This window comes from Pleurotus ostreatus (assembly GCF_014466165.1).
Source record: "Pleurotus ostreatus strain PC9 chromosome Unknown scaffold_2, whole genome shotgun sequence".
Classification (NCBI taxonomy): domain Eukaryota; kingdom Fungi; phylum Basidiomycota; class Agaricomycetes; order Agaricales; family Pleurotaceae; genus Pleurotus; species Pleurotus ostreatus.
This window is the reverse complement of record NW_023503157.1, coordinates 1,795,028-1,813,205: the sequence shown is the minus strand read 5'-3', so window position 1 is coordinate 1,813,205 and position 18,178 is coordinate 1,795,028. Positions and strand designations below refer to the sequence as shown.

Below are 18,178 nucleotides of genomic sequence, written 5' to 3'. Positions count from 1 at the left end.
CAGACGTCTGACCTTGGATCTTCTTGCCAGCCGCAACAATGGACCAGTTACGCGCCGCCATCTTCTATCGACATTCACCGGCAATTTTCACCAGCGCGTCGGCCGCACTTGCCTTTTTAACATTCTTATCAGCAACGCCATCGTTCCTCCCATTGGTGTTTTTGGTGGCGACGACTCAAGTCTATGCCCGGTTGATCCTGTATCGCAGGTTCCGCATTCTACGCGCCACCGTGCTGTGGTTTGGGATAACCACTGGAATGTCTATCGGACAAATCATGCCCTCGTTGCATGCCTTGGTGACCCCTGGCACGTCAATCGGTGTCCTATTAGGCCTATCCTCCGTATCGTCACTGATCACTTTGTTGATTATATTTATCGATGTCCGAGTTTGCCTGCAACTGAACTCGCCGTGGTCTCAGCTCACCATATTCCCAGCCCTTTGGGCATCCCTCTGGTCGTCCGTATCCTACGCTAGCCCTTTCGGTCGGCTGGCCATCTGGAGTCCAATTGTCAGTGTGGACCAATACCGATGGTTATTGCCTTTCGTAGGCCCGACAGGTATCGACTGGATAGTCGGAGCGTGGGCTGCTGTCTTGTCGCAAGCCTTTGGCGCTTGGCTGATGGGCCCAGACAAGCACGAGGATGCCCCCCTCCTCGTTGAAGTCGACTCACAAGATAATTCCTCTGATAAATTGACATCCCGCGCCGCTATATACCTCGTTGGCCTGCTTGGTCTATTTACCATCCCATCCTTCGTCTTGGTTTCAACGCCGCTGCCGATTGAGTCCTCACGAACCACCCCCTTGTCTGTAGGGTGTGTCATACCGTCTTACCACCGCTACAAGCACCGCCATCTCGTCCTTCACGATTTTATTGAAGAAAGCAAGAAGCTAGCATCGGCGCACATCATTCTATGGCCAGAAGGCGCGGTTTCGTTCCGCGACTCTGAAGAACGGGACGAGGCTTTCAAGAACATCAGTTCGCTGGTGAGCCGGGCCCACGTCGCGGTATCGTTCGAAGAATTCTATAGCGAGATCAGCAATCCCAGAGTCAGCCACCGACGAACGGGTATGGCTCTGATTGCTCCCAATGATCCCATACCTCGCTTCGTGTACTACAAGCGCCATTTGGTTCCGAGTAAGTTCCTTAGCATATTGTCAGCGACATTATACTAAATATGGCATGCAGTCGCGGAATCGTTCTCGATGACACATTCGGACGTACCGCCGGCTATGTACACGATGCTGTTGCCAGCGCCGCCAGGCTATAACAAGACTGACTGGGCACCTCCACCTTCTTATACTCGCCCTATCGACGTCACCGCATCAATATGTCTTGACTTCTCGGCCCCGTCGCCCTTCTTCAACCTTGGCTCTCGTCCGGGACTGATACTCGGACCAGCGCGAACGTGGCATAGGACGGTTGGGTTGGCCATGTGGGAGCAGGCCAAGCAGCGAGCGGACGAAGTAGGGGGTACCCTGCTCTGGTGTGACGGAGGTGAAGGCGGCGTCAGTGGCGTAGCGGGGCATGGGTTGACCGAAGTGACACAAGTTGGCGAAGGGTCCTGGAAACGCGATATCGGAATCCCGTATCCACTGCGTAGGCGACGCACGTTGTACGCAGCCGTGGGTGATGTCCCCGTGCTCGTGTTCTTTTACATCGTCGTCGGGCTTGGAATGGCCAGATCTGTACGAAGGCTGCCTGCCCTTTCTATCAGCCTCCCTCGCTTCACCGAACTGAAGCGCGACATCCGTGCTATGATTCGAGCGCGGCAAGGCGATCCTGAGCAGCAGCCTCTTCTTGTGTAATGTAGTACTCTTCTTTTGCTTTTTATTTTGGGCTTCATCTATGTGCGTCAATGTATCTCCAATGCAATTGTCATGCCCTCAGCCTGGAAACGCGTGTTCTCCACGAAACACATCTGCGGGGTGGACATGAGGTGGACACGCCTTCTCCACACTGATTGTGGGCCGCAGCCTGATTGTCATTCATTGAAAATCGCAAGAGTCTGCGCCGTTGCTCTGCACAAGTCCTGAAGAAACAGGGACTTGTCTGATTCGCGACGTCTACACACAAGAGACTTTTGCAGTCGAGATTCGCACAAAGCCTTCGCGGCCTGCGCAACTCGACTGCTTTCCACCCGACCACTCTCTTCACAAAGCCACGAAGGGACAGCGTCGCCGACGACGACACCGACGACTTCCAGAGGATCAGCAGAGACGACTTCACCAGTTCTATCAGTAGCGCGCTTCCGGCCAGCGGTAGTTCCAGCACCGTCGACCATCATCGCGCTTCTCCTCCGCCATCACCCCCGCACACCGTCTTCTCCAGGCTCGCCAACGTCTCCCGCCTCTCGCTGCACCCGTTGCTTCCAGGAAAACCACGAAGGCGCGCCAAGCTTCCATTTCTCTCGCGGAGTTCAGCGCAGGACGAGCAGGACGATCCCGAATTCGTTGCAGATCTCGTAGCGGAATTTCCAGCGCCTCCGACTTTCATCCCGACCCCAGTCTCCTCGACATTCAGTACCATCCCGCCGCCGCCAGCAAGCGTTCCGTTTGAGACCTCGTCGCCCACTGTAAGCTTTGATCCTTTCGATACCGAACACAGAGACAGCGGCAGACGCGAACTCTTCAGCTTCCATTCCTCCAATCCACCAGAGACGCCTCTGTCCGAAGTCGCACCGTCGATTGCAAGCAAATCTTCCTCATTCCGACGATTTGCCAGTCTCACAGCGACTGTCATACGAACATCATTCCATACGCCAATCTCAGAGATCTCGACAAGTTACTCTCCATCGACCAAGCTTCGCTCACGACCAGCCTCAGCTCCGCCAGCATCTGGACCGTATATTCCTTTCGACCACTTTGCAGCCCCACGGACTTTGCCAATCTTCGAGTTCACGCTTGCAGAAGAGCCTGAAGAAGCACCTGCTCCTTGTTACGAGTTAGTCAGTCCCTTGGATCTCACCGCATCCCCTTCCCCATTTCTCACCGCAGAGTCACTTGGTGGTATCTCCGCACGCACTTCATTCATCCCACCTTCACCATCGTGGCTAAGTAGGAACGTTGGCAACTTCGGAACTTCTGACTTCTCGCCGATCTCACCAGAGGCCCACCAATCACCACTCCAGTCACTTTCACTACCGCCCCTTCCCATTCCCCCACTCATTACGATCTCTTCGGCCGACTCCCCACCTCTGTCTCCGCTGGAGATTTCTGGAGTACAAACCGATCAAGAACTCATCCTCTCGACGCCTAGCACCCTTGTCTCCACTTCCATCTCTCGCCAACCCTCCATCTCGTCTGTCTCTCAAGCCTCGACGAGGTCGCGCCGTTCCACCCGAGATCTACGCGAGAAAGAGAATCAGTCCCCTAAGGTATGTCGTCAGACGCCTCTGCAACCTATAATTAGTCAGCTGACATGTTCTCGGACATGCGTTAAGGGTGTGTCGCGATTGCCTTCGATAAAACGTTCCGGATCTTTCTCAACAGCACATAATATTGGACTATCTGCATCCTCGTTCATCAACTCCGATCGGAACCGCAGCCTCGTCCCGTATATAAGCTTACAGACAAAATTCCCGCGAGCGGCTTCCTCATCATCACTAGCTCCCGCCTCGCCTAACACACGTTCCCTCGCTTCTTATACCAGCCCTCCCCCATACCTCCCAGAAATCTTCATTCCATCTGTAGAGCAGTCTACACCACCCAACTTCGATCTCAAACTCCCATCCCTCCCCGAGGGATTTAAGCTCGTCCTTGACACACTCTGTAAAGAAGCAGGTTTCTTTACATCGCCAGTTTCTAACATGGATTTCGCCGGGAAGCGCAACGATGTCGTAGACATTGGCGGGGATTGGGATTACTCTGATCGACAATGGTTTCAAAATCCTCCATCGCATCCTCCGGTGAGTGAGCTGCGTCTCATTTACGACGCTGCTTATTTAGACTTTCGCAGCCGCCCCCTGTCGCAGAGCCTATGCCTCCATATGTACCCTCACCCCAGGTGATAGAGCTTAACAAAGACTTCGAGATAGCTCTTGATGCCGCACCTAACGTTCTATACGGAAAATATAAACAATATGGTCAGGTATGACACCCTTCTCTTTGCTGCGATCATGAAGAAGAATTGACAACATGATCAGCTAGGCGTCCTGGGGTGGTGCGCAGAGTTCAGCGAGCTTATAGACGCACTGAAGGATCTGGGGTTCTCCGGCAATATGTTTGTCACCACTCGACAAAGTGCGCTGAAAGCCTGCGAGGATATCCTCAAGCTGAAGCTCGATATCCAAATGCAGATAATAGTGATGTATTTATCTTCCCAGGTCGCTCGACTGCGACGCTTTCTGGACGGCGAGAAGCAGTGGGACGACTATCCTGTTACCGAGTTCCCCATGGACCCGCGAAACAGTTGATCTCTTTATACGCATGCGCACGCACACTACGACGACCAACGACCAAAGCAATGATTTGTATCTAGTAGATTATGATTTTCGGTTTCTCCTTCGCATGGTTTCGGTTTCCCTTCATGTTTTCTCGTACATTACATATGTTGTGCAGTTCTGGTGCATACTGTTTCCTTCATGGTCATGATCAATTCACAGTACAATCTGCATTTGTATCAATTTATATCTGCTCAGCATCTAATAGTATGTCGGCTGGAGTTGCCATGGTCAGTGAGTATCCTTGATGCCGGCGCTCGGTCAGCAGAAGTACTTCTGGACGCTGATAGTCATTGGCGGGGCCCGTGAGTCTTGGACCCAATGGTGTTCTGTAGTATTGTAGACTTGCCATGGCATTTCCCGCTCTGAGTACGCGAATATGATAATCGATACTGAGAGCACATGGAAATCGATGAATGCTGTGGGCAACTGGACGATTTGGGGAAGAATCCCTACACTGTTACCACGTCGCACCAGAGCTGTAGTAGCTGTATTGAGATTGAATTCTTGCGCTTGTATCCTTCCTGGTGATTTGATCCGTATCTTATCTCTACATCTGCCTCGAATGCTCTGGAGTGATGCGTCGCCCAGCTTATGGGGCCGATAGAACTCGGGCCGAGAATGGGCTGGGAGAGAGTATATAAGAGCGACAAGGATGACCCCCCGATATTCTAAACCCCACGAAATCGACTATCATGCCTGTGAGTTGACAATAAGCTGATCCTTGCACGCCCCAACGTTGACACTCCGTATTTGATCCAGGCCAACTGCGAGACCAAGAACACTTCCGGATGCGACTACCCCAACTGTGCTTGCGACCAACCACCCAAGAACAAGAACAACGGGTGTGGTTCTTCTGCGTGCGGCTGCGGCGCTAGGTGGGAGCCGTTCTCTTTACCCATACGGATGTCATTCTAATGGTTACGATCGTGACAACAGCTGCCAGTGCAAGCCCGGTGAATGCAAGTGCTGAACGTGATCCCCAGTCTCTATGATAAGGCCTAGGACAAAAACCATGATGATCACCATGTATTAAAGTTATAAATGAATATGTAACTTACGGAAAGTGCCCCTCCTGAAATAAACACCTCAGCTAGTCGCTGAGAATGGATCCTCCGTTTGATCCATGATTGGACCACCTAGCAACACATCTGCGTCCTCCATTTGAGATAAATCACCGTTTGCCTCTAATCCTAAACCGTCTGGCCCCAATCCCGACATGTCGAGCTCCATGCCGTCCGGCACCAGCCCATCCAAACTAACGTCCATAGGCTTTAACGACGCGTCCAAATCGTCCGCCGCTTCCTCGATTGGACCCTCGGATGGCTGCAGTGCTACGGTGAGTTGTGGCTTCGGAGAAGGTAGCTTGGACGGTGGTTCAGACTCCTTCGGCGGAGGTGCAGTTGATACTTCGCGTGTTGCTGCCACATTTTCATCCTGCTCCTCGTCGTCCCCTTCTACGGCCTCGGGTTCGTCCGGCAAAGGAGCCAATGGCTCGTCCATCCCCCCTTCATCGTCGCTGAATTGCTGGTCGTGGTAGATTCAAATGAGAAAACACATCGAGTCTCATTCTGGGGGATCACACACCTGAATCTTGTCAGTTTTCGCCCATTTGTATATCTTCAACCCAGAAGACGCATTCTCGGTCGGTGTAGTCCAAACTTTCTCCCAGCATGGAACTGGCTGCATGAGTTGTCGACGAGCAGCCTCTGTCGTCGCTGCATTGACCCCGATTCTTCGCCGCGTCGCCATGTTTAGGTGTAAGTTGGAGCCTTGGAGGTACGAAAGCTTAATTCAAGCGCCCGAAACTCACACCTAGGATTGAACGGGCTCAGGGGAGGTCACCATGTCGCGTAAGTGCTAAGTTACTTCAAAGATCCTCATCTGCTCAGCGTTTATTAGCGTAAACAGCTGATTTACTCTGCGCAGCATCCATCTGCGGGCTGTATTCATTTTCTGAGTCGCCACACGAGTTGATTTCTATCAAGGGTGTCTCGGTGATTCAAAGTGACTGTCAACAGCGCCAACAAATGCTGGATCTACCTCTTTCTCAGGATAAATAGACCGCGGATGGAGCAAAACATATTAAGCACCGCCCAACCGAGTACGTACTTTCTGTTTTTGCAAACCCGGGATAAAGGTTCTATGAGATGAAGCTATTGTTTCATCTAAACAGAGCTAGAATGAGGTTATCCTAGACGAGCGCTGAGCCACAAGGCGCGAGGTCGTCAGTCACAAGTTAAACATTGATATTGCTCGCAACCCTGCGGATGGAAGCAACGAGTGGAAGCAGCGAACGTTCCCTGTTTCGAGCAGGTTCCCTCCTGTAAACGATGGTCGACGGGAGCGCTGTGTATAGCGCTCATTGTGCTTCTGAGATCGTGCACGTAACGCCAAGGGCACTTGGGCGGAGGACAGTACTTCGAAGAAAGCATATGGTTAACATCATAGAATCCACTGCAGAATTCGTGTATAAAAGGGAGGTAGATTCCAGTCCATAGCCTCAGCCAGACACCCGTCGTCTTCTCTCTCTAGCAACAATGAAGTTCAGCATCTGCTCCATCCTCGCTCTCGCCGTCGCAGCACCTGCCGTCCTCGCCGACGACTGGCGATGCAACAGCGCCTGGAACGACGGCGGTCTCAAGCGACTGTCGTTCCAGTTCGACGGCTACTGCGAGAACCGTTGGGGACAATGCTTCCTCGACGCTATCCGTGGCAAGGGTCTGACCGTACACAACTGGCAATGCTGGGACTTGGGCAACGGCTGGTGGCAAGCGGACTTCTCCACCACGGCCGGCCTTGCTTGGCAAGCGAACAACGCCATCCAGGGTGTCACTGGCTCATGGCGCGGGTGCTGGCCCAATGCCTAATGGTATGTTCTCGTTCGATCAATGGAAGAAGAGAGACTCACAACTTGTAGGGTCAGCCGCACTCAATCGAGTTGTTCACTGTAGGAAAGGCATTGGTGATAGGAGTGGTGGAGTTGGCGATAGTCGATGTCATGGATTAGTCGATTTGATGGCACCAAATGATGCACTTTGTTATTTGTGGTTTGAACATCGGGTTCTTCATGCAGCACGTTTTTGAAAGATCTGGTGTTTGAGCCCGCCAGGTTGACCGTTGCGCCTCTGCCCTCTGCCATCCCGTCAAGTTTGCGTTGGTCAAATATTGTATGGCTCCTCGAACAACTTCGCAGGTCGTCATATTGTGAGCAGCCAGTTACCCGACCATTCAACGACCGATGGATCGCCTCGCTCCTACACCGTATCTTGAAATACTACGAAACAACATTGATTAACGGTATTTATAGGACAAGCAAGACGGGGAATAAAAGGGAGATTATTGGACGCATCACAATTAATTGACTTCTTCTGCCCATCGAAGGACATCAACTTGGTCTATAGCCTCCCGGTGTGGCGGTTTCCCGCTTGATTGGAACGCATTGGGTTCTTGTCTTGGATTTGGTATATGAGAGGCGCTGGGCGTCGGCTGCTCATATTGTTTAAGACTCAGGATTCAAGGAAGAGTTCGGTGCTTACTTCGCTAATTGCGGCGGGTGCTTGAGTAGAGGAGTGTGCAACTGCTCGCAGTTCGGCAAGCTTAGCCTCTAACGAGTCACATTTTCTGAAATCCAGTTTACTGAACCTAGTGACATAGAGTGAATAATCAATCTGCTTACGAGTGAAGCGTCGCGGTTTCTTCGCGCCTAAGCTCAATTTGCCGTTTCATCATACCCTCTAGGCTTGCTCGGGCCTTAATAAATGGATTAGATGGCGATGATCGGCGAACAGGATATGCCAACCTGAATAGGCCGCAGCTCGTTCGCAGCGAACATCATATTTTGAGCCATGACATCTATCCATTCTGCGTGCCTGCCCCATTCTGGAGGCACGTCTGTATTGATAGGCGCCGGGGCCAGCAAAGACTTTGTCATGGCTGAGTAGGTTACAAGTAGTGAACGCAGCGCCGACCGTAAAGCCGGTCTTCGATCTTGAAACAGTTTCAACGGAGGGCTTTGGGTGCGTGGCATTGTGATTCTCACCGACGCTGGGATCTTCCGGGTACAGCTGAAGCCCTCCCATCTCCCCCAGAGACGGCATACTGTCCTTCAGCTAAGCGCTGGGATTCACAGGCCATCCTTCTTCAATGGAAGCTCCAAAGGGACTCACAGGCCACCGTTCGCCGTAGACTTCGTAGTATGGATCCGGTTCGTCAAGTATCCAGTCCACACGGGGCTTTTCGAGTTGTGTCAGCGGCCATTCTGGTATATCAGTCTGGTCGCGGAGCACGTCGTACTGGTTGGCGTTCTGGTCATCAGAAGTACGTTCTTTGAGCAGTGCCAGCAAGTTCAAGTTATGCGACGTATATTTCACATAGTGCGATGGCGGTGAAGGAAAGGGATTTCGGAGTTCAGCCTCCTCATCGTCCATTCTGCGTGAGATTTCCGAAACGAGTGAGTGGCTGTCGGTGGCGCAGAAGTGTGTTGAAGGGTCGCTGGGTTTGAACTATATTTCCCACGAGGAGTAGACCTGAACAAGATCAAGTTCCTCCCGCTTGCAGTGGGCGGATCGCATAGGCGTGGATATATAAAGAGGCCAAGAATGCGATATCGCGTTTGAACCCCTTCTGTTCTTCGACCACGTCCACCATCGCAAATTCACTCTTATCTCGCGTCCGTGCGAGAATTCTCATAACCGCGACCCACTAGCATGACAGAGTTTACATCAACTTCGAGAGCACCTTTGCCGGAGATTCCTGATGACCTCAGTATTCCCCAATTCATGCTGGATTACAAGCATCCATGTATGCCGTGCAGGGAGAATGTTACGTGGCTGACTGAGGATCACAGCGGGCGGAGCATTGGATTCCAAGAGGTGCGTTTTCCACTCACGCGGAGCTTGCATGGCACCTAATAACGCGTTAGATCAAATCTCGGACACATGGCCTCGCCAATGCTATGAGCATCAAATGGAATATAAGTAAGTTGTGCGGCCCCTGCGCGTCTCTGTCAGTATCAACGCTCAAAATCCAACCTAGGGGAGAATGATGTCGGTGAGCTCGGTGGTGCATTTCTATCCTCCCTACGCGAGTCTCACACGTCTTCTCCGAAGTGTGCATTTTCAGTCCGAACCACACAGGTAAATACATAGAATAGTTTCTCCTTGAGATCCACGAACTGAATCTCTGCCATAGATTATCCTATCTGTGTATGGGCGACCCATACACTCGGCGCCATTATAACGTGAGATGCTTCTCGTCGGTCTGCTACTACGTGTTGAGGATCTGAGAACTTTCTTCAGTCCCGCGAATCCGGGATATACAGCTGATGAACTAGTTCACCAGTTGCGAACCACCAAAGCTGCCCTTATATTTGTTCATTCCGATGCCTTGGGTACCGTTCTGACAGCTGCAAAGCGCGCGCGTGTTCCGGAAGATAGAATCGTACTTCTGCACAACCCGCAGAAGCCCATTGTTCCTCATGGCGTAGAGAATGTCAGGGACCTTGTGACATTTGGCTTGGATCGTGACACGAAATATATGGAGAAACGGTTCAAGAAAGGGGAATCAAAACGCCATTTGGCCTTCCTCAGTTTCTCTAGCGGTACCACTGGCAAGCCAAAGGTGTTTCCTCACGTTTCGTCTTCACCCACTACTACATACTGATGGAGATGGCTCTTCTAGGCCGTTTCAATACCACATCACAGTGTCATTGCGAACATCATCCAAATAGCCGCCCACTATAACGTCGCTTCGAAGACCTCTGGACCATGTCCCTTTAGTCCTGGAGACGTTGCTACCGCTGGTAAGTGCTTACACAATGTTGTTTTCACACTAATGACCTCATCTTCGGTAGTCCTACCTTTCTTCCGTACGTCAGAAAGTTCACCTAACGTCCATTTGCTCATCTTGATTCTTCAGATATTTATGGCCTCGTCGTTAACGTAAGTCGGACGTGCTGTTTCCACTTGACGGCATCCCTCATTCACTAGACCCATGTAGATGCACTTCATGCTATTTGCTGGCGTAAGCAATATGTCAACATCGAAACAAGAGTAGTCACTGATACACGGACACAGCTTAACTTAGTCGTCGTTCCCAAGTTCAGCTTCACAGACTTTCTGGGAAGTATAGTGCGACATCGGATCACGCATCTTCTGTGAGTGACATTTCGCGCGATGGCAAATTGTGTATCGCTAATAAACTCCCAGACTTGTCCCACCTCAAATTGTTCTGATGTGTAAGGCAAGTGTCTGGCCAGATGGGTGTAGTTCTTGCGCTAATGCATTGATTTCAGCACCCGGCAATGAAGGGCGTCGATCTAAGCCACATTAAATGGACCGTCTGTGGCGCGGCCCCCCTCTCTGGAGAACTGGTAAAACAAGTCATCAAGGTCCTGCCCAACGCTAGTATCGGCCAAGGTTACGGTATGTTTGAAATTAGATGCTTATTCCCATTGTCATGAACTTCTGTTTGTAATCCAGGCCTCACGGAGACATGTACCTCCATTGCCATGTACCCGCCAGAGCAACGGATAGGAACCATTGGCAGCGCTGGCACGCTGATACCAGGGGTTAGAGCCCGTGTTGTCAAGGCCGACGGCTCGCTGGGTAAAGCTGGCGAAGTCGGCGAACTTGTCGTGACGGGCCCATCCATGTCTCTCGGATACCCTGATAACGCCCAAGCGTATGTCACTTGCATTTCTCGCGGCGATTTTGTACTGATCATCCCCTGTTATAGAACGAAAGAAACCTTCATAGATGGATGGGTCCGCACAGGAGACGAAGTGATGATTAACGAGAATAGTGAAGTATTTGTGCTGGATCGTGTCAAGGTACTGAAGAAAGATGGTTTATCATTGAGGCTTGGTGAATCTGACGGCGAATCTGTTTTTAGGAAATATTCAAAGTTCGAGGATACCAAGTAGCACCCGCCGAACTCGAAGGACATCTTCTCATGCATCCATACGTCGCCGACGCGTGCGTGGTCAGGTAGGTACTAATCGGAATACACCTGTTAACGAGCCCTTACTGACGAGCCCTTTATCTACAGCATACTGGATGAATATAGCGGAGAGCTTCCCTTGGCTTACGTCGTCCTCGACAAGTCGGTGGAAGAACATGCTAAAGACCACAAGAGCGCTGCGAGGTTGAGGAATGAAATTGCCAAGGTGGAATGTTGTTCTTGACAGTGCCTGACTTTTTACTGATACTTGCTCGCAATAGCACGTCTCCGATACTAAGGTCCAATATAAATGGCTTGCGGGAGGCGTTGAATTCATCGATGCGATCCCGAAGAATCCTAGTGGTAAAGTATGTTATTCGGTTGATACTTGCTTCCGGTGATCTTGATCATTGATTCATGATCAATTTATTGTTCACAGATCCTTCGACGCGTGCTCCGGGACAAGGCTCGAGCTGCTAGAGGTAATGTACATGCACCACTGCAAGCGAAACTGTAATACCCTACGTCGTACCCCGCAACCATCTCGATGGGGCGGGCGTTGTACGAACACCTGCGAACTTTTTTATACCCGGGAGGAGAGGTCCTTTCGCATGCGGTAGTATGGATAACTAGGCTTTGGGACTTGGAAGATTGGATATCTCATCGAGAAGTCGGTAATCAGAAGGACAAGATGGTGGACTCCACTCCTCACCTTGTATGTAGTAGGTGACGAAGAGATAAAGACTTGTCTAGTTCTGAAGAGACTCGTGGGAGCGCACACAGTTCAACCTAGGAAACATCAGTGATTGAATCCGCAGAGGTGGATTTACCTACGTTGTGGTAGTTGAGACAAATTGAACAATCACACGAGAGGTCTTTGTACGCCTTGATGATGCGGGCCAGCTGAGCGGCTGGATAGAGAATCCTCGGGTCTTGGGACTGGTCCAAGCCACAGCTAGCTAGGACATCTGGGAAGCCTGACTTTATGACGATGATAGAGTATGCATCTGTTGGCCGTAGGAGCTTTATGATGAGTTCAAGCGATCTGCTTCTAACTACCACAGAATATTGTGGCCTACAAATCAACGGATTTCGATTAACCCATTGAATTGCGAAAGCGCTGATCATACTCTGCGCACCGACAAAATTCCAGGAGATCTTCGCAGACGTCGTGTAACTGCTGCATGAATATGTCATGCCCAACTAGGCGACGAATGGCAGGTCGGTTTGAGATAAACGTGTTTATGGCAGCAAGGCGTCGGCGTATCGAGATAGAAAGGGCAGCACCGATGGCTTGTTTGCCGAGCCAGTACAGCACTTGACTCAGGTCTGCTCCTATACCAGAGACGCTTGCGGTGTCCGTGAGTGAAGCACACGGTGTGAATGCCCGCAAGCTATCGTCGCTGAACGGAAACCAGGTTGCGGAACTCCTGGCGCGGTTGTAGGAGTCCATTGCGAGTGAAGGGAAGGCAGATTAGTCGGCATTGTGGGGTTTACTCAGGCTAGGGTTCCCAGAGGATGATGACTCTTTGATCCATTTTCGCTACAGGCTGTACCATTTCGTGATCGGGGGCCAGTGGCCGTTCCGTTCCGCTGAGCAGAGCGCCGAAAGGGTGTGTCGTTGTTTGGCACAGTCACCTTTTCTGATCGCGTCAAGGAAGCGCCCGAATAGACTGTACTCCCCGACACTGCGACCATGGTTAGAAGAATTGCGTCGCAGGTTCACAAGCAGGTCTCGCGTTTGATGCGCGCAGACTTCATCAAGAAGGAACCAGTATGGTACAAGGCCGTATTGGACTACCCCCCGCTGCCTTTGCCGCCAAAAGCGCCTCCGGAACGTAGCGACTACGATTTGGCACCGCGAAAACAGTCTTCCTCGTCGAAAATGAGACCGGTGACACCAAAGCCATTGCCAATACACTACTTGGAGGACGACATCCGTCGTCAATTCTACCGCGACCATCCCTTTGAGGCTTTTCGCCCGAAGTCGCTGGTGGAGGGGGAAACCATACAGACCCCTCACTCTATGCGAGGAGAGCAATGGACTAGACTGCGGCAGAGGGGACGAAATCCTTCTCCAGAAGAGTATGTCATATCTTGGCCCCCGTAATATTCTACTGACAGCAGTGATTACCAGCGCAATCGAATTCGTTATAAACCTTTATCGTTTCCATAACGTCCCTCTTAGCGAGGCATATTCCCGCTCCGTGGCTCAGTTCCGTGCGTTGCAATCGGGGCGGCATGTCGCTGCTACGTACGCTTCATTAGAAGCTGACCACCTGGGAGCCATTTTCGGGCCCTCTGAAATTGAACACGGGTTCATGAAGGAAAAGAGGAGTTTAGAAACTTGGGAGAGACGCGAAGAGCTGGACGAGGGTGCAATGGCAGCGCGAAAGCGGTGGAAATCTATCTTCGAACGACAAAATGGTGGTACATGGTCGCGTGGTGCGGAGTATGTGCGACTTTGGAAAGACGGTGTCAGGCCTACCTATGCTCCTGTCCTAACGGAGCCGGAACAGTCCGTCTCCCCTTCTCCAGAAGACATTGCGGCCAGCCCAGATTTCATGCAAACTCTCACTCGTCGATAGTTCTGTCTACTTCGAATACATCTAGGGCTTTTATATTCCATTTATTCAAAATAATACCCTCCAGAACGAAAATAATTAATAAGATAGCGGCTACAGTAAGTACAGAACTGTCCAACGAAGGTTTTGGTTAACGTGTGTGGTCAGGAAGAATGTGGTGATCTATAACAGCAAAAGTCTCGTATATACCATGAAGATGCATAAAAAAACATGTCGACAAGCTTGCATTATCAGTGGGCAGTCGTTACACCAGTGTATTTGGTCCAGTATTCGGTTGGTCGGCCATTATGATCCAATATGATAGTTGATTCTCGAGGCGGTTCCGGAAGCGGGTTGGATCTCGAGGCTGGTGGCATACTGAGGGTGTCTGATGAAGTGTAAGATTGTGAGTAAGAATGCGTATGTGGGTATTGGTGTGGATGATGTTGGTATTGAGCACCATGGGGTGCAGCGTAAATGATGGGAGCTGGACCGTTCGGCATAGAATTGTAAATGTGGCCGTGTGGATGATGTTGAAACGGCGTAGGAACCATGAACGCGGTATGGCTGGATCCGTGTACAGCGCCATGGGTAGTGGCTTCCGTCACCATGTACGAGGTAGCAGAGGCGATAGAAGATGGAGCGGGAGCAAGATTGTTCGGGTCAGACCCATACATACTTCTTGCTTTCCACAGCCGATCCATCTCCCAAGCTTCTCGCGCTCGAAGAGCATTCAGGTCAGCAGTAGGAGGAAGTTCAGAAGTTGGGCGGGTAGATGTGGAGTTGGCTCGCTCCAGGCGTCGACTCGACGACGATGTAGCCTGCTGGAGCCTGCTGCCTTCCGGGGGAGAGTGTTTGCGATCAGCTTTGCGATCCTTGTCGTCACCATCGCGCCGTCTGCTTGATCTGTCATCTTTACGAGAAGATGAAGCATCTGTGCCAACATTGACTTCAAGGCTGTATGTTTTAGCATGGCGAGAGGAATGGGAAGAACCGTGGCCTTCCTGCGCAGACCTGTGTCTAGATGGCCGTTTATCCTTGTCATGATGGGAGGATGAGCTACTCTCTTTCGAGGGCTTCTCTTTCTCCTGGCGGCGTTTCTCCCTGCGACTATCGCGTTCGCTGTCCTTCTCCCTAGATTTATCCTTGCTCCTCTCTTTTTCCTTCTCCCTCTCCCTCTCCCGCTCTTTCTCTTTCTCCTTCTCTCGAGCCCGTTCCCTCTCCTTCCGCTCCTTCTCCTTCTCCTTTTCTCTCTCCTTCTCCTTCTCTCTTTCTCGCTCCTTCTCTCGTGCCCTCTCTTTCTCCCGCTGACGTTCCTTCTCTTTCTCCTTCTGTCTTTCCCTCTCCTTCTCTTTGGCTCGCTCCCTCTCCCTCTCAGCCTCTCTTTCTCTACGACGTTCCTCTCTCTCCCGTTCTTTCTCTCTTTCCCTATCTCTTTCCCTCTCCTTCTCCCGTTCCTTCTCCTTCTCCCTCTCCTTCTCCCTCTCGCGGTCCTTCTCCCTATCCCTATCCTTAGGCTTGGACTTAGACTGTCGATCACGACTTCCATCCTTAGATCGGCTCTCAGGTTTCGACTCTACGACTTCCCACTGCTCTCCACCGCCCTGGATGGTGTCAGTCGATGCATACACGTTACCTGAGGCACTCCTCACCAGCTTAAAAGTCTCAGTCTCGCGCGTAGCTTGACTTGACCGCTGATCGGGGCCATCAGGGTGAACCTCACGCGTCAGCGGGGATCCCTCGGAAGAGGAGCGTAGAGCAATAGGAGGCGGGGCTATTGACGGGGGCATGGATATCTCGGGGTTGTATGGTGTACCAGGGTTAGCTAACATAGAGACACTGGACAGCGGCGAATCGCTATAATCAAATTGGGAGGGGATGGTCATCGGGGAGCCAACCATAAGAGAACCGTTCATGAATGGGGGGGAGGGGAAGGGGATTTGTGCTGGCGTGCCGGGAGATGGCGACGGAATGGTGGGTAACGATACTGTACTGCTAAATTGTGGTGGTTCTTGATAAGGCGAATGTTTAGGCGGCAACTGCTTGTCGGGAGTCGGTGGCGGACCAGGCGACGGGGCTGGTATTGGAGGAAGGAGTGGCGAAGGCTGGTCTGGGGGAACCGTAGAGAGTGAAGGGGCAGAGAGACCAGAGTTGGTCGGCTGATCTGCAGGGAGAGACATGAAAGCTGCGGAAGGAGCGGGTGGAGGTGATGTTACAGAAGAACTATGTTGGTGGTGGTGATGGTGGTGGCTATCGGATTCATGTTTTTCGGGAGGGAGTGGCGCGTCTCGCTGCACGGGAGTGTTGGTTTCCGAGCTGGGGGCATCGGGATTAGTTATGGTTAGCCTTCCCCAGTACGGCATGTCTATGGAGGCTAACGAGGTACGATCGCCTGTAGGTTTCTTGGAGTCGGCGTTAACTGGAGGTTCTGGAGCTGGAGCCTCGTGCTCTACAGGAGGGGGGACACGTTTAGCGGGCTCTGTGTGCCGTCGAGGATCTATTGGAGGTCTCTCAGGTGATGCCTGCCGGCCCACGATGAATGACTTCCGCGCATCAGCTCCGTTAGACGTTGTGCCATTGTTATCGGTCTCGTGCTTGTCCATCCGGCCTTTGAGAATACTGAACTTCTTGGCAAGCCTGCCTAAGACACTGCCTCGCTTTGCTTTCTTTCCAGAAACCTGAGATGCTGAAGATGGGGGTAGACCGGGGGTGTTTAAGTTGGACGTGCGGCGCGAAAGTTCCATGCCATGCGCCGGGGGTTCGGCCTGTATTGGTGGATGTTCCGTCGGGGTCGTCGGGAGAGATATGGCATTTCGCTCAGGCTCGTCTGGGGGCGGACCTCCTCCGCTGAAGATGCTGCCTACGGTAGGAGCTCGTCGTTTGCTCAGCTTCCGAGGCAGTCGTATTGAGTCGTGATCTGGGACATGTAGGTGCACTGCGGAGGTTGATTGTGACAGTGGCGAAGGAACGACGCTTCTATGGCGACTTTGACTTGTCCCCATGCTGGACAGTCGTGAACGCGATTGATTACGATTCTGAGTGAGACACAGATACGGGGAAATAACTAAGCCGAACAGCAGTGACAGGTAGTGGATTACTCACCTCGTGTATGTCGACAGACACAGGCCCATTCCCCAAACCGATGTCGTATGGCGACTGATGGTGCCAGTTCGTCCCCCACGGATCACTGACATCAAGCATATCCACATTGTCATGCGCAGTCTGAGATGTCTTGCGAGATCGTTTACCAGCCGTCTCTTCAACCTTGGTTTGTGAAGAGTTTGGAGTGGGAAGGGGGGAGCCAGATGGTGTTCTGCTGGGACCGGCGCGGTATTCGTCGATCTGCTCCTGTTGAGTGGACGAAAAGGCCATCGGGGGAAACGAGGGGGAGAACACCGACGGCGGGCGCGCCGAGCGCTGTCGGTGAGATGGCGGTATAAGGTGGTAGTTTCTGTACCATCGCGGTCCGACTGGATTGTGTATGGGGAAGCGAACTTTGTGGGACATGGAGCCGTTTGACCAGCTGTCTTTGTTGTACCATGCTGGGAGTTCTGTTAAAGGGTCGGGTACGAGGGAACTCCCCGTGGCGTTGAAGTTTGACTGAAGCTCCATAGCCTTGTCCTTCTGTTCCTCCACGAGTTCGTTCGCCTCCTGTATCAGGCGCTCAGCGGCCGCGCCCGCGTTTTGTGGAGGAGGAGATGGTGGTTGTAGTGGAGGTTCGGGCCCTGAAGGATTTTGGGCTGCAACGTTTCCGGGGTTGCTGCCCGATCGTTTGAGGGACTTGCGGGACCAAAGTGAGCGAGTTTTTGAATTCCTTTTGCTCAATCTACGCTCAAGGTCCTTTCTCTCCATATCTTGATAGAAGGCCTTGAGTTCATGAGGTGAGGCTGCCTGCCGTGGGCCTTGCGTCTGGTTCAGATTTCCAACTTAAACATATGTTTTTTCAGTGGAAACGCAAGCTTGGCGTACCATCTCATACGGCTCTGCCTCAAGCAGAGGGTTGATATTGTGCAAGGCCATTCTGCCGTCGCTGTCGCTGGGGGACACGCAATTCGGGCGCAAGAAAGATTTCCAGCAGCAGCACGCCCAGCTCTCCAACTCAACGCGGCCAACTTGCACGCGTGAGACCGCCACCGGTGTTCCTCCGAGCGTCTATTCCGCCTACCACCTCTTTACCGTGCACCCCATCCAACTCAATCAATGAAACCACATGGATGTGGCGAAAGCAGCA

The 18,178-nt window shown here is 52.0% G+C and overlaps 9 protein-coding genes across 9 annotated transcripts; 5 read left to right on the top strand and 4 right to left on the bottom strand.

Annotated features, from left to right (window-relative positions):
* Window positions 1–38: 38 nt before the first annotated feature.
* Window positions 39–1,808, top strand: PC9H_003437 (uncharacterized protein; the record flags this gene model as incomplete). Its single annotated transcript, XM_036773030.1, has 2 exons — window positions 39–1,137; window positions 1,189–1,808. 2 exons carry the CDS (start codon window positions 39–41, stop codon window positions 1,806–1,808), a joined length of 1,719 nt encoding a protein of 572 aa, XP_036634503.1.
* A 40-nt stretch (window positions 1,809–1,848) lies between these two features.
* PC9H_003436 (uncharacterized protein) lies at window positions 1,849–4,414 on the top strand (the record flags this gene model as incomplete). Its single annotated transcript, XM_036773029.1, has 6 exons — window positions 1,849–1,860; window positions 2,090–3,376; window positions 3,416–3,443; window positions 3,492–3,907; window positions 3,958–4,089; window positions 4,145–4,414. 6 exons carry the CDS (start codon window positions 1,849–1,851, stop codon window positions 4,412–4,414), a joined length of 2,145 nt encoding a protein of 714 aa, XP_036634502.1.
* A 1,116-nt stretch (window positions 4,415–5,530) lies between these two features.
* On the bottom strand, window positions 5,531–6,193 carry PC9H_003435 (uncharacterized protein; the record flags this gene model as incomplete). Its single annotated transcript, XM_036773028.1, has 2 exons — window positions 5,531–5,968; window positions 6,029–6,193. The coding sequence occupies 2 exons, from the start codon at window positions 6,191–6,193 to the stop codon at window positions 5,531–5,533; spliced, it is 603 nt and encodes a 200-aa protein (XP_036634501.1).
* Window positions 6,194–6,981: 788 nt separating this feature from the next.
* Window positions 6,982–7,311, top strand: PC9H_003434 (uncharacterized protein; the record flags this gene model as incomplete). The annotated part of the gene is made up of 1 exon (XM_036773027.1): window positions 6,982–7,311. One exon carries the CDS (start codon window positions 6,982–6,984, stop codon window positions 7,309–7,311), a length of 330 nt encoding a protein of 109 aa, XP_036634500.1.
* Window positions 7,312–7,798: 487 nt separating this feature from the next.
* On the bottom strand, window positions 7,799–8,871 carry MED7 (Mediator of RNA polymerase II transcription subunit 7; the record flags this gene model as incomplete). The annotated part of the gene is made up of 6 exons (XM_036773026.1): window positions 7,799–7,930; window positions 7,981–8,065; window positions 8,121–8,194; window positions 8,244–8,431; window positions 8,484–8,553; window positions 8,611–8,871. 6 exons carry the CDS (start codon window positions 8,869–8,871, stop codon window positions 7,799–7,801), a joined length of 810 nt encoding a protein of 269 aa, XP_036634499.1.
* A 279-nt stretch (window positions 8,872–9,150) lies between these two features.
* PC9H_003432 (uncharacterized protein) lies at window positions 9,151–11,900 on the top strand (the record flags this gene model as incomplete). The annotated part of the gene is made up of 19 exons (XM_036773025.1): window positions 9,151–9,315; window positions 9,366–9,420; window positions 9,479–9,493; window positions 9,553–9,579; window positions 9,635–9,683; window positions 9,742–10,063; window positions 10,124–10,244; window positions 10,296–10,310; window positions 10,361–10,383; window positions 10,442–10,465; window positions 10,519–10,598; window positions 10,651–10,684; window positions 10,737–10,866; window positions 10,924–11,125; window positions 11,180–11,273; window positions 11,336–11,430; window positions 11,492–11,609; window positions 11,665–11,751; window positions 11,823–11,900. 19 exons carry the CDS (start codon window positions 9,151–9,153, stop codon window positions 11,898–11,900), a joined length of 1,734 nt encoding a protein of 577 aa, XP_036634498.1.
* Window positions 11,901–12,172: 272 nt separating this feature from the next.
* Window positions 12,173–12,836, bottom strand: PC9H_003431 (uncharacterized protein; the record flags this gene model as incomplete). The annotated part of the gene is made up of 2 exons (XM_036773024.1): window positions 12,173–12,390; window positions 12,527–12,836. The coding sequence occupies 2 exons, from the start codon at window positions 12,834–12,836 to the stop codon at window positions 12,173–12,175; spliced, it is 528 nt and encodes a 175-aa protein (XP_036634497.1).
* Window positions 12,837–13,079: 243 nt separating this feature from the next.
* On the top strand, window positions 13,080–13,996 carry RSM25 (mitochondrial ribosomal small subunit component; the record flags this gene model as incomplete). The annotated part of the gene is made up of 3 exons (XM_036773023.1): window positions 13,080–13,468; window positions 13,521–13,901; window positions 13,972–13,996. The coding sequence occupies 3 exons, from the start codon at window positions 13,080–13,082 to the stop codon at window positions 13,994–13,996; spliced, it is 795 nt and encodes a 264-aa protein (XP_036634496.1).
* Window positions 13,997–14,198: 202 nt separating this feature from the next.
* Window positions 14,199–17,967, bottom strand: PC9H_003429 (uncharacterized protein; the record flags this gene model as incomplete). The annotated part of the gene is made up of 3 exons (XM_036773022.1): window positions 14,199–16,982; window positions 17,050–17,856; window positions 17,917–17,967. 3 exons carry the CDS (start codon window positions 17,965–17,967, stop codon window positions 14,199–14,201), a joined length of 3,642 nt encoding a protein of 1,213 aa, XP_036634495.1.
* Between the last annotated feature and the right edge of the window lie 211 nt (window positions 17,968–18,178).